At 57.7% G+C, this 14,260-nt stretch overlaps 1 protein-coding gene across 1 annotated transcript; it reads left to right on the forward strand.

Annotated features, from left to right (window-relative positions):
• Positions 1-3,344: 3,344 nt before the first annotated feature.
• On the forward strand, positions 3,345-13,820 carry LOC308230169 (tumor necrosis factor receptor superfamily member 10B-like). The gene is made up of 10 exons (XM_080634725.1): positions 3,345-6,329; positions 9,693-9,825; positions 10,193-10,321; positions 10,681-10,795; positions 10,878-10,969; positions 11,076-11,165; positions 11,268-11,308; positions 11,730-11,870; positions 12,318-12,399; positions 12,491-13,820. Exons 1-10 carry the CDS (start codon positions 5,886-5,888, stop codon positions 12,775-12,777), a joined length of 1,554 nt encoding a protein of 517 aa, XP_080490851.1. The 5' UTR covers positions 3,345-5,885; the 3' UTR covers positions 12,778-13,820.
• The last annotated feature ends 440 nt before the right edge of the window (positions 13,821-14,260 follow it).

Here is a 14,260-nt window from a genome sequence, read left to right on the forward strand (position 1 = left end):
CTTCTCTGGCCCTGCTCCACCACCTCAATGTCTCTCTTGTAGTGAGGGGCCCAGAACTGAACACAGGACTCGAGGTGCGGCCTCACCAGTGCCCTGCGCAGGGGCACAGTCTCTGCCCTGGCCCTGCTGCCGCACTGGTGCTGGTACAGGCCAGGATGCTGGTGGAATCCCTGGCTGCCAGGGCACAGGCTGGCTCATGACAAACACCACTGCTTAAGCAGAGCTGCCACGTTCTGGGTACTGCTGTGTGTCTGTATTCAACATACATGACACTTCTTATTCCGTGCGGAATGGGGAGGCATCAAACTGTGTCTGGGACCTCGGCACCGGAATGGGCTCACTTAAGGGACTTCGAATCATGGAACGGTTTGGGTTGGAAAGGACCTTAAGATCATCCAGTTCCAACCCCCTGCCATGGGCAGGGACACCCCACACTAAACCATGGCACCCAAGGCTTTGTCCAACCTGGCCTTGAACACTGCCAGGGATGGATTATTCACAACCTCCCTGGGCAACCCATTCCAGTGCCTCAGCACCCTCACAGTAAAGAATTTCTTCCTTAGATCCAATCTAAACTTCCCCTGTTTCAGTTTGAACCCGTTATCCCTTGTCCTGTCACTACAGTCCCTGATGAAGAGTCCCTCCCCAGCATCCCTATAGCCCCCCTTCAGATACTGGAAGGCTGCTCTGAGGTCTCCACGCAGCTTCTCTTCTCCAGGCTGAACAGCCCCAACTTTCTCAGCCTGTCTCCATACAGGAGGTGCTCCAGCCCCTGATCATCCTCGTGGCCCTCCTCTGGACTTGTTCCAACAGTTCCATGTCCTTTTTATGTTGAGGACACCAGAACTGCACACAATGCTCCAAGTGAGGTCTCACGAGAGCAGAGCAGAGGGGCAGGATCACCTCCTTGGACCTGCTGGTCACGCTCCTCTTGATGCAGCCCAGGATACGGTTGCTTTCTGGGCTGCTGTTGACTTCCCAAGCTTCTCAGATGTGTTTGGCTTCCTCCGGAGGGATCGCTTTTGTCAGCCTGCTTCCATCCCTCTGGCAGGGCTCCCGTGCTGTGCACTCATGGGCTGAACCCCGGAGCTGCTGCATGCCAGAGCCGCCCTGTGCCTGCAGCTCTTTCCCAGGAGCTGGGAAGCAGCCAGCTCCCCCCGACAGGGCTGTGGAGCTTGGGTCACCCTGGTTCTGTTACTGCGAGGGGTTGCCGCTGCCGCTGCCGATGCGGTGCACACGTCATGGGGCTGCTCACAGCCACTGTGGGTGATGGGTTCCTTTTCCCATTCACAGTCAGAATCCTTGACGCAGCCCTGCTGATTCACATTGATACCGGTAAATCAGTGCCAGAGGAGGTCCATTTGAAGGGACAGCCTTGGCTCCCTTCCCCTGGCCAGACCGAAGTGCTGCAGGGAAGGCAAAGAGCAGCCTTGAAACGCACCCTGCCCCATGTCTGAGCATGCTGATGACTCAGCAGAGCCAGAGTCTATTTTTACCCAATTCAAGCATTCTCTGTCAAGCTGGAATTTCACATTAATCCTTTCCAAAAGCCCCAAACCCACGGCACCTTTGGACTGAAGCGAATCACACCCCAGGACCTGCTCTTTCCTGCTCGGGAGAGCACAGTTTGGCTGCAGGCAGCAGAGCAAACGCTGCGTTCAGGAAGCCCAACGGTGGCATCTGAGCACGAGGCTTGTTCAAAGCAGCCGCGTTTATACACCTGGGGAATGAGCCTTGACCCTGCGGTGCTGGAGGCTGTTAGATGGGCATCACATGCTTGGTGATGAAAGAGCCAAGTGACGGGCTCATCCTGCTCCTGTTCCAGATGAGAAGCTCCCTGTTGTGGTTCAACCCCAGCCCCACACATGACTTGGGGATAGAAAAGGGTAAAAGTGAGAAAACTCATGGGTTGAGATGCAGTTTAATAGGTAAAGCAGAGCAAAACAAGGAATGCATTTGCCACTTCCCATAGCCAGGCAGGAGTCCAGCCATTCCCAGAGGAACAGGGCTCTGTCACGAGGAACAGCGACTTGGGAGAACAAACACCATCGCTTCGAACGTCCTTTCCTTCCTCCTCAATTCTTCTCCCGGCTCTATACACCAAACAGGATGTCATATGGTTGGGAATAGCCCTGGATCAGTTGGGGTCAGATGTCCCGGCCGTGTGCCCTCCCAGCTCCTTCTGTGGGGAGCAGAAAAGGCCTTGGCTCTGTGTAAGTGCTGCTCAGTGGTGTCTGAAATGTCCCAGGGTCATCATCAGGGTTTCCAGCACAGAACCCAGGCATAGCCACAGAGCAGCTACTACGAAGGAAATTGCCTGTACTCCAGGCACAAGCAGCACAGGAGAAGCTGTGATACGAGGTGAGATGTGATGTGATCCAGAGCAGCCCTGAGAAGGACTTGGGGGTGCTGGGTGAGGAGAAGCTCCCCATGACCCAGCTTCAGTGTCCGCTTGAGCCCAGAACCCCCCCATGTGCTGGGCTGCACCCCCAGAGCGTGAGCAGCAGCTCAGGGAGGGGATCCTGCCCCTCTGCTCTCATGAGACCCCCCCTGCAGCCCTGTGAGCAGTGCGGGGGTCCTCAACATGAGAAGGACAAGGAGCTGTTGGAGCAAGTCCAGAGGAGGCCACGAGGATGCTCAGGGACTGGAGCAGGTCCCGTATGGAGCCAGGCTGAGAACATTGGGGCTGCTCAGCCTGGAGAAGAGAAGCTGCACGGAGACCTCAGAGCAGCTTCCAGTGTCTGAAGGGGGCTACAAGGATGCTGGAGAGGGGCTCTTCATCAGGGACTGTAGTGATAGGACAAGGGGTAACGGGTTCAAACTGAAACAGGGGAAGTTCAGGCTGGATATAAGACAGTTGTTCCCTATGAGGGTGCTGAGGCGCTGGCACAGGGTGCCCAGAGAAGCTGTGGCTGCTCCAGTGGAAGGGGTCCCTGCCCGTAGCAGGGGTTTGGAGCTGGAGGAGCTTTAAGGTCCCTTCCAACCCAAACCAGTCTGGGATCCTGTCCCAGTTTCAAAGCCTGGCAGATACCTTGGTTTGGATTTGGAGCCTGGGCTGCAGCTCAGCCTCCAACACCCTCACCCCTCTCCTTCATCCCAGAGCTCCTTTTAAGTCCTGCTTCAAGGGGAGGAAAGGGAGGAGGGCAGCGAAGGGGGTAGATCATAGTTCAGACTCCATTTGCTGTTGAAAGCTTCCTCCTGCTTTCAGGAGCTGTCTGGCCTGGCAGGCAAAGGAGGGATTTAACACTTTCCCTTGCCAGCGGCTGCACGCTCGGAGGCAGGGAAGCTGCCTCAGGAGGGGTGAAGGGAGAAAGGATGAGGAAATCACCCACTTGGATTTCCTTATCCTTTCTCCCGGATAAGGCAGAAAAAGTGAATGAAGACAGAAGTCTGAGCACTCCTCTGCCTCTGTTTCAGAGGGGAAACTGAGGCATGGAGGGAGGGGGTGACAGTGCCGTGCTGCGGGGAATTGAGCTCCCTGGAAGGTCACAGCACAAGGCTTTTCCCTCCCTCTTTGAAAGAGGAACCTTTAAAAAAGGCATTTCAAAGCGCTGGCATTTATGGGACAAATCACTTGGTAATCTGGATGGGGGACGGTCAAAGTTATCGGGTGGCTTCAGATCCCTCCCAGGCATGCGAACAGCCCAGAGGGAACAAAGAGCTGAAGGTAAAACTGGATGCGGCTGTTCAAAAATAACAGATACAAGGGCACGTACCCCATCACCTCCCCGGCGTGTGCCAAGGGTCACAGTTACAAGCAAGATGCTCTGGAAGGGGAGATTAGAGCCTCTTTCACCTCCTCAATCTCCTTTCAAGGTGGAGCATGAGCAAAGAGACGCTACAAGGACACAAGAATTCCAAGGGGCTGGGCTGTGCGGCGTTGCAGGGCACCAGCTCACATGAAGTTAACCGCTAACCCTGGCTGATAAGAGCAGGCTTCCCCAGCCAGCAGCCATTCATTACAGCTCCTTACAGCCGTTCTCTGTGGGCAGCTCGGGCTCTCATCTCCCTTCTCCCTATTGCCATGGAGTGGGACACCAGCCCTGGTCCTGCTCAGACCCTGGTTCTCCTTTTAATACCCACTCACAACAGAACTGAGGAAGAAGGCAAGGAATTCGGTATCCTAACCCCCCTCTTCTTCTTGATGGGGTTAATTTACCCCCAATGCTTCTGTTGGGCTGGCTCCTGGGGGGTCCTGGTTCAGGGGGTGCTTTAGGGATGAGCAGGCTGCCTGCAATACGGACTGGGTGCCTGCAGGAAGGCCTGTCCCCTGGTGATAAACACACACCCTTCTCTTGCCCAGAGCCTGCCCTGTAAGTCAGCCTTAAATGGAAGCAGCGTGCAGCATGGCTGCAGTGGAAATTCCGGCTTGAATTGATGGGGGAATGACGTATCTGCCGGCATGTCCCAGAGCCTGGAGAGTGGGAGAGGGCGAGCATCGCTCCCGAGCTTCAGCACCCTCAGCCCAACACAAAGCTGCCTTTGTCTGGAGCTCTCTATCAATGTTATCTCTGTGGTTTGGCAGCGCAGACAGCTCCGACGGTCCCGTTTTATCCGTGGTTGAGATGCGTGGAGCAGGCACTGGGGCTTTGTAACAAGTGTTTGCCAGGAGGAGCATGTGGTCACCGGGGGCTGGATGCTGACAGTTGACCTCCCGCTGCTGGGATGTGTCTGAGCGCCCAGTATAAACCATGGGGCAAACTGGGAAACCTCCTCCCATCCTGGGTTTCTGCACAGCCATTCCCTAAGGGGCATTAGGGGGACTTTTCAGGGAGAGGATGGAGCAGGTCCTTCCCCATCCCGCTGGACGTGCACAGAGCAGTGCACTGGCACTGGCTGTGAGCTAACTGGAAAATTCATTGCTCTCTAAGGAGCCAAATGACTGCAGCTGAAGTCAGTGGTATCTAGAGCCCAGAACACATGGTTTTGGTTAAACAAAAGGCCCTGCATACTTTTGGGGCTTGTAATAGAAGTACCCACCCAGGAAACAAGCAGGAATTATTCCCCTTCAAATCCCAATTCAGTTTAACTATTTTTGGCATAGACGGGCACAAACTGCTGCAAGGAGAAACCCAGGTTTGCAATGCCCACCATGGCTGGGAGCACAAGTGTTCATTCTGCCATGAGTGTGGCCACCAAAGAGAAGATGCTTCCCAAATATCCACATCTTGAATGGGTTAGCTACAGCTCTGCTCATCTGGCTGGAGCTGAGGAGCCTCGCTGCCTTCCTCCAAGACCCGGGGATGATGATGAGGGAGGGGAGCTGCTCAGCAGCCCTGTTGGCACAAAGGTGTTCAATGCACTGCGCCCTTTCCCTGGCGAGCAGCAGTTTTCCTGCTGAGCCGCTTTTTCCCTGCAGCACCATGGGAATGCTGCTCCCCGTTCTCAGGATGTCACCTGCCTTTGCCTCTGCTTTGGGCTGCGATTAGCGAAGGCTCAGGGAGATTCCCATTACTCACAGCACAGCCTCAGTGGGTCACCACGTGTCTGAGGGAGGGTCCAGATCATCCGAGCGCAGACGTTGCGCAACGTCCAAAGCTTTACATTAAACAGGGTTTGTTCCCTTCCAACACAAGTTCCCCCGCACAAAACCACCCCAAACCCCAACCCGAGGTGACTTTCCTCACTTCCCAGCTTGTTGGGAAAGGATGGCTATTTTGCAAAGGGGGTGAGCGTTTCCTTGCCTTTGCGCCTCCGGGATTTAGCACCCGGACGTGTTTGTATAAACCCCTTTTCCCTGGAAAACCAAATCTTGCGACTTTCCTCGCTCAAGGTGGCTCCTGTGTGATGGCGACAAAGCGAGAACACCCCGCGGGAAGCATTCCTGGTGCCTCCTGGCTAAATGGGGAGCTTGGAAAACGAGTCGAGGACGGGAAAAGGAATGAATGGGAAGGGAAATAAGGGATGAGAAAAGGAAAGTTCTGCGAAAGCCGAGTCCGGCCCCTTCGGCTGCCACCAACCCCAGCGAAACCCCGAGCGCTTCCGGACAGGAGCACGGGACTTGGCAGAGCTCTGGGCCGCCTCCGTGGCGCTCCCTGCCCCTGCCCCTCCTCTCCGATCCCTCCTACAGCCTTGATAAGCGCCTTCATCGCGCCGCTCCACGCAGAGTGCCATTCACCGTGCCCGGCGCTGCGCATCCCGTCCAGACCATGCCATGTCCGGGGACCTTCACCGAGCCGTGCCCGGGGCCGCGCTCACCTGCGGGGCTGCCGCGCTCCGCTCCGCTCCGCTCCCTGCCGCGCAAGGTGCCCTCGTTGCTGCGCTGCGCGCCCCGACGGCTCTGCCCGCCGCTGCTGCTGGTGCTGCTGGTGCTGCTGGTGCTGGTCACGGTACGTGGGGCCGGGCCCGGGCCGTGGGGGGCTCTCTGGGGCTGCGTGGGGCTGTGTGGAGGGGTCCGGGACCCCCGTTGGCGCTGCCCGGTGCTGCCGAGGCATGCCCGGGCTTGCCGCGCCATCGAGAGGCCCCGGCTGCCGCGCTGGGGAGGGGTCTTGAGAAGGGGCTGGGGGGACACGCAATGAATTGGGGGGGGGCAACAGGGGTGCCCTGGGATGGGGGTGCGGGTTCAGCCGGGGGGGGTGGGAATGGGGGGTGCCGCTGGTGTAGGGGAGCAGGGGTTAGGGCTTGCCTGGAGAGAGCAGGGGAGGGGGCAGCGACCCCTTAACCAGCGATATGGGGGGGGTCGGGGCGTGGGGTTCATAGGGTTCCCCCCCAACTGGGGGGAAGCTGAGGCAATGATGGGGTCACCTGCGCCAGGGACCATGGTGGGAGCGAGGTTATGGGGGTCTCACTTAGCCTGGGGGCTGTGGGAAGCGTGAGGGCTATAGGGGCTCGCCTGGTCCTTGGGACTGGGGGGGCTGAGGCTGTAGGGTGTCCCCTATGGCACAGGGGCTATGGGGAGAGCTGAGGGTACAGCGGGGCTCAGCGGGCAGGTGGGGGTCAGGGGGTTCATCCGCGCTGATGGAGGGCAGCAGCGTTGTGGGGGTTCAGCAGCGCATGGGGAGCCTGTGGGGCACAGTGGGAGCAGCAGCATGGAGGTGGAACGGGAACGGTGATCTCAGCCTCCCCGGTGTGGGGCTGCGGGCGAGCGGCTGAGTGAGGGCCATGAGGCTCCATGTGGGGCTGGAGGCCTGCGCCGGGGGGGGATTTCCAGTCCCTGCGCTTCCCGGCCTTGAGCGTCATTTCAGTGTTGGGATCTGTTGGCAATGCCGAGGCTGTGCAGGGTGTTTGAAGGCATCGGGGTCGGATGCGGGCAGGAACGCTGCCTGGTGCAGGAACGCTGCCTGGTGCAGGAACGCTGCCTGGTGCAGGAACGCTGCCTCTCCAACTCACCCAAATGATGCCCAAACCCTGCGTGCCGCTGCCTTTTGGGACAGAAAGTCCTGCCTGCGTGGATCGTGTTTGCCCATGCACTGGGTGTTGGCGCAGAGCTCAGACATACCTAAAGTCTTGTCTCACCTCAAGGCGCTTGGATCCCGCCCTGAGTTTTAGGTTCCTGCTGCCACGAGGGATCGCAGTGGAGCTGTGGCCCAAGGACATGTGGTTGCTTGCTCCACACTGGAATTCCTCTCATTGAAATCGGCACTGCCGTAGCTGGTTGAAAGGAGTCAGCTCCTCATCCAGTTCCTTCCATCTATCAGAGTTCATTTACATGTGCCTGGGAAAGCCAGGCCTTACCAAAGCCCTCACCTAAGATCCCTTTTCTCTCCCTTTTTCTCCCATCTTCTATTTAATGCAACAAAAGGGGAGGAGGGACCTGTTGGGACTGACGATGCCGACGTAATAACACATGATGTCGTAGCTGCAGCTCTTGCCTGTTGCATCATGCCTGGACTTTGGCCACCCTAATGGGCTGCTGAGAAGGAATGCGGCTTGGATCCGTGCTTTTGTGGGAGCTCACATTCCATCTGCGGGAAGTCAGGAACGGGAGGAGCCCCCCTGTGTTAGTCACACCATGCCCATGGAGGAGCAGCACTCGGCGTCTGCTGGCACCTCCTTTGTCCCTGGTCCTTCACGCAGTTGGCTCAGAGCCTCTCATGACCGAGGGCTATGGACGCTCAGGAGCTCAGGGAGGGCTCTGTCCTCCGCTGTAGGGTCCAGCTCCTTCCTTGGGATCCCTTCAGGACAAAACCACATTGGGGATGGAGGAAGGGAAAGTTCAATGCTTGGTGCTTCCCAGAGCTTTGCCTCCAGGCTTTGATCATCCCGAAGGAAGAGGCTTTTTCCCTGCTGAGGGTACCCGGATTCGTCTGCCTGGAGGCAGCGTGGCTTTGGGATGTTTACGCTGGGTGAAAGCTACTCTTGGTTTCACCCACAGCTCCCAGCCTGTGCTTTGGGGGACCGATAGCTTAGTCAGGGTTAGTCAGAGCTGCCAAGGGCTTTGTGCTGGGCTGATGTGTTTGTGCTGCGCCCGCAGGTGCTGTGGGCTGATAGCCTTATCGTGCACTTGGGCAGACTCTGCCTGAGCTTCATGAAAAGCTCCCCCTGCTCGCAAGGGGCCTTTCGGAGAGCACATTGCTGCGTGGTGCTGCTGTGATCACCCTCGTGGCCTGGCGGAGTCTGAATAGAATCAGACTGTGTGGGGTTGAAGGAACCTCCTCCAGCTCCAACCCCTGCACAGGCAGGGGCACCTTCCACCAGAGCAGCTTGCTCCAAGCCCCTGTGTCCAACCTGGCCTTGGTGGTAAAGGACAGGGTCTCAGCAGCGGTGTCTGGTCTGGGCCAGGCTGTGCAGCCCCGTGACCTGCTGCAGCCACTTGGGAAGTGTCCTGGGAGGAAGAGGAGGGGAGCAGCTCTGTGCACGGCCAGGCTGGCCGGGGGGAGGCCGGAGCTCTGTTGTCTCCATTGTTTTAACCTTTAAAGCAGCTTCTGAGTCACAGCAGAAATATTTCCTTCAAGAAGCAGGTTTCATGCTCAGAGTGGGAGGGGAAGGAGGAAATGCCTCTGCCAGGCCGTCACTGCAGCGTGGCCGGGCATTGCCCCCCTGCATCCCAGCATTACAGGGGCAGAGGCAGGAGGCAGGAGCAGGTTTATCCCCCTGGAGCAGCGTGAGGACATTGGGATGCCCCAAAGCCCCCCAGCCCCCATGGGGTGAGCGGCTGTCACTGGCGAGCGTTGTCCCCCCGCAGCTGGAGTGACCCAGTACAGGAAGAGCTGAGCCAGGGAAAGGTGCTCGGGAGCCAGTGGAATTGTGGCCCTTGTTTTCCTGATCTGCAAGATAACACAGATAAGGCGGAAACTGGGAGCCTGGAGCAGCCCAGGGTGCTTCTGGTGGGCACAGAAGCCACATCCCGGCCGTGGGACTGGTTTCCTCCCCACAAACACCCTCCCCATCCCTCTTCCACTTTCTTTGGTGCTGTGGGTTCAGGCACTCGGCAGCTGGGGAAGGAAAAGGGGCCTGATGTTATCCTGAGGAAGCGTTAGGGAGCCTTGGCCTTGCTGATAACCTGGCAGCGGGAACCCCTCTGCAAACCTTCTCCTTCTCCAAGGAAATAACCACCCTGGATGCGGGAAGTGCCTTTCATCTGCATGGAGGGGAGGTTTGGTCCCTGGGTCCAGCAGCTCTGAGCCATCCCAGGCCTCCTCTCCCACTTGGTCTGAGCGCAGTGGGCAGAGCCCTTGCCCCGTCTCTTTCTCCCCTTGCCCCATGGATTTGGGGTGGGTTTTAAAGCAGGCTTTTCTCGATTGCTTTAACAGGAAGCTTCTTTGGGAACGGCTGCATCAGCGCTGCATAGGAGGGACAAGTTGGATCTGTCCGAGGCAGGCAGGGGAGAGGAAGAGTTTTACCTCATCCAGAACAGCAATATCTACTGCAGGAAATGCGCTGCGGGTAAGGTGGTCTCAACATCCATCACTGCCTGTGCAGCCTCACCCCGTCACCATGGTGTGTCCTTGCTGCTTGTGAGGAGGCAGTGGGAGCTCCAGCTCTCCCGTGCTCCACTCTCATAGAATCCTGAAATGATCTGGGTTGGAAAGGACCTTAAAGCTCATCCAGTTCCAGCCGCCTGGCAGGTTAAAGCCATTCCCCCTTGTCCTGTCCCTACAGGGCAGGATATGGTTGGCAGAATGGGGGTTTGTCTCATTATGAGATCTAAGGACTCATTATGGGAACATTTTCCTCCCTGTCTGCAAAGACATCTCCCTCCTGACCTGTATGTTCACCCAAACACCCTGTCTTTCTCCTGCCCTCCTTGCAGGCACCTATGTTGAAGAGTACTGTAAAGAGCAAAACGGCTTCAGCAAGTGTTTGCCCTGTAAAGACAATGAATACATCGAGTACCCCAATGACCTCCCCATCTGCTTCGGCTGCCGGACGTGTCGGGAAGGTACAAAGTGATGAACCCTCAGCACCCTCACAGGGAAGAGCTTCTGCCTAAGAGCTCATCTCAGTCTCCCCTCTGGCAGGTTAAAGCCATTCCCCTTGGCCTGTCCCTACAGGCCCTTGTCCCAAGCCCCTCTCCAGGTTTCCTGCAGCCCCTTTAGGCACTGGAGCTGCTCTCAGGTCTCCCCTTCAGGAGCCTTCTCTTCTCCAGGCTGCCCCAGCCCAGCTCTCCCAGCCTGGCTCCAGAGCAGAGCTGCTCCAGCCCTCGCAGCAGCTCCATGGCCTTGCTCCAGCTCAGTTAATGAGCCTGAGGGACCGAGTGTGGAGTGCACTGGGTACAGCGCTGTCTCCTGTCACCCACAGATGAGGTGGAGCTGAGTCCCTGCCGAGCCGTCCAGGACACACAATGCGCCTGCAGGAACGGCACCTTCTGCTCCCCAGAGCACCCCTGCGAGATGTGCCAGAAGTGCCGGCCCCGGTGAGCTGGGTGAGGCGCTGGGTGCCTCTGCCATGGGTGCTGGGACCCCCGGCGCTGAGCCTGCCCTGTGCTCCCTCTGCAGGTGTCCCAAGGGTGAGGTGGAGCTGGCTCCCTGCACGCCGTACAGTGACCGCCGCTGCGGGCCTCCCACCACCACCTTCCACAGCCTCCCCAGTAAGTGTGGGGCTGCTGTTGGAGGGGCGATGGGCTGAGGGATGGGGCTGAGCTGCTCCTGAGACCTGGAGCATCTCCCCACATGCCCTGTGTTGTCCCCTTCCAGCCCGCTGGATCGTGATCATCTCAGTGACAGTAACTGTGGTTGTCGTGGTGCTCCTCTGTTTCGGGATATACTGCTGCTGCCGTTCCACAGGTGAGCACGGCATCATCCCACCCTCACCACGGGCTCTGCATGAGTGGGAAGAAGGGCCTGCTCTGGAGGATGAGGGCTCACAACACTGCTTTCACCTTCCAGGAGACAGGACAGACCTGAGCGGGAAGCCCTGCAGCGTGATGGTGAGTCGCTGGGATGGTGGCTGTCCCATGTCTTCTGCTCCCCGTGTTGCCCGTGGCTCCTGGGAAGGCTGAAGGCGCAGGGGGATGAGTCTCCTCCCTGCAGTGGTGTGGTAGAGCTGGGCTAAGCAGAGGAAAGTCAAGGCTCCATGTGGAGTGCCTGCAGCCCCCTTCCCAGGGCCTTTAACCCTTCCCCGGCAGTGGTGTTGGCACATCCGGGGTCCCCAGTGGGGACCCCAGTTTGAAGGGAGGGCTGTGCTCTCCTGGGGTCCTTTCAAGCTCAAGATGAGCACACAAGCCATGCCCTTGGAAGCATGGCAGGGCAGATGCTGGTGCCGTAGGTGGCATCTTTGAGGGGTCAACGTGAGCCCTGCCCTCCCAGGAGCACCCAGCTCAGCTGGTTTGTGCTTCTCTCCGGCCCCAGGACTACCTGCTGCAGCGCTTGATAAGGTTCCGGAGCAGGAGCCTGGGGACTCAGGACAACAAGTTCAATGACAGCTTCTCCCAGAATCCGCTGCTCTCCAAGACCCTGGAAGGGGGGAGTCCCAGTGCTCCGGGACCAGAGGTACGTGAGCGTGCCCCTCTGCTCCATCCCACTTGGCCGAGGTCTGATGCTTTCCTCTGCCTTCACCAAGCTCATCAGCTTAGGGGCTTGCAGGGCTGGACCCTGGTTCCTGTATGGAGACAGTGAGGGGTTCCCTGTCCTTGCTCTGGGCTCAAGACTGAAGTCTGCTCATTGCAGCCGGCTGCCACAGTCCTCTGCAGGTTTAACACGGCTGCTGGGCAGACAGCCAGGAACCGGGACCCACAGGGCCCCTCTCTCCTGCTCGTGGCCTGCTCTCCTCCCAAAGCCTCCCAAAAGAAGCGATGGGTGTCTTTGGGGTGTGTGGTGATGTCCTGCCCCAAGAGCCCCTGGAGACAGGGAGAAGGTCTCCAACCCCCCCATGAACGGGGTTTGGGGACAGCGTTTGTGCTGGGGCTTTGTGGGTGCTAGAGGACGTGGTCTTTCCAGGTGATGGTGCCGGGGACCGTGCAGCCCACTGTGAAGCCCAGGAAGAAACTGGTTCCAGTGGAAGGAGCAGAGCCTTATGCCCGTAAGTGCTGGGGCCCAGGGGGTGTGCTGGGGGTGAACCAGCTCTCCAGGCTCTGCCCTGTCCTCTGAGCTTTTCCCTTTTCCCCCTCCAGGTTTGCGAAGCAGCTTTTACACCTTTGCCCAGAAGGTGCCCCACGACCTCTGGAAGAGGTTCGGCCGAGCCCTGAATCTGCTGGAGAACGACATTGCCCTGGCAGAGAAGGAGGTCGGGCTGGAGGTGTTGATTGAGATGCTCAAGAAGTGGCAGGAGAAAGAAACGATCGGCGCGTCCGTGAACACGCTGCTGGACACCCTGCACCAGATCAATCTCGGCGGGGTTGCGGAGGACATCTCCATCGAGCTGGTCAAGGAGGGATCTTTCCAGTATGAAGTGAGCTGAGGAGCAGGGCAAGCCCTGCATCTCCCTGCTTCAAGCTGAGGCCACAAATACCTCTAAGAACACTGGAGTTTTATCTTGTAGCTCTGCTGTGACTCTTTGGTAGCCATCGCACAGCTGGAGCCAGGAGTTGATCCTCTCATGAAGTGCAAACCTCGTGGTCCTCTCTGCTGAAGCTATGGGCTCAATGTTGGTGCTTCCCTATGAAATCCAAGATGGGGCTTGGAATTCACTGGGTCAATGCAAAGAGCCTTAAACTACTGCAAGCTGCCTCTGGCATGGTCTCACGTGGGAGCTCTGGTACTATATGGATGTCTTCAGGACCAGTGCAGAGAGGGCAGGATGCAGGCATCCCTGTGGCTTTTAACTGGATCATCCTTTTTGGGAGGGTTCCTATCTTCTGCTTGTAGGACATTTCTAAGCTGGTCAGCAAGGTCAATACTGTATGCTCAGTGGGCAAGCATTAACTGGGTTCTGGGGTTACCTTCTCAAAGCTGTTGACCGAATGCATTGTAGGTGGTAGTGCTTCTGCTTGCTGCTAGGAATCAGCTTGAAACTCGACTTTGAGGGGAGAATGGGAATGGTTTACATTGGTGATCCCTGGGGTTGCAGGCTCTGCTGTCCCTGTCTCAGCCAGCTTGGAAAGATGAATGCACTGAGGTCCGAGCATGACGGTGGGTACCTGCCATCCATCCTCCAGCTCAATGGATTGCTCCTCACTGTGCCTCTTGCTCTGGCTCTCACCCATTGCTCAGGGACAACTTGGCTGGAAAACACAACTACTGCATTACTGGAGCTGGTGTGTGCTGCATCCCAGTACAACCCAGCCCACCAGGACCTGCCCTCCCCAGTGTGCTGGGAGAGCATGAGGGTCATCACCAACCCCTCTCTGGCATCCCTCCCACTGCTGCCCCTTCTCCCACACATTTAAAACCCCCAAACGATCAAGCACAAGCAGCAAGGTTGTATTTATGTATTTATTAAGTAATGTAAACCTGTACGGATCTTAACTTAAAAGCGGATATAAAAATAGTGTTGTTTCTTTATGCATGGGTGTGTTTTTATACAGAGCTCTGGCCCAGCCAGTTTCTTATGTCCAGTTTTTACATGTCTCTTTATCAAGGAAGAACAAACATTTAAAAAAGCCTCCTGATTCCTCACCTGGGTTTCTTCCCCCTTTGCTTTGCTCTGCCAAGGGCACCAAAGGAGCTGGACCAGATGCTCAGCACTGAGGATGCAGCCATCACGCCAGCATCCCGCTGGGAATGCTCCCCCCAGCTATGCTGCCAGGAAGAGCCCTCAGCAGCAACCTGGGTTATGCCTTTACACCTGCACCATGAGTCCTGTGCTCTTGAGGTGCCTGCAGGAGGCCGAGACCTCGGTCCCTTGGGTGCACAGGGTTGGGACCCTGGGCCCGAGCGATGCTGTGAGCCCGTGCTGGGGCTGCTGCTGCAGAGGGGGTCCAGCAACACCCCACCAGGGCTCT

This window comes from Psittacula echo (assembly GCF_963264785.1).
Source record: "Psittacula echo genome assembly, chromosome: 25".
In the NCBI taxonomy this organism is placed as follows: domain Eukaryota; kingdom Metazoa; phylum Chordata; class Aves; order Psittaciformes; family Psittacidae; genus Psittacula; species Psittacula echo.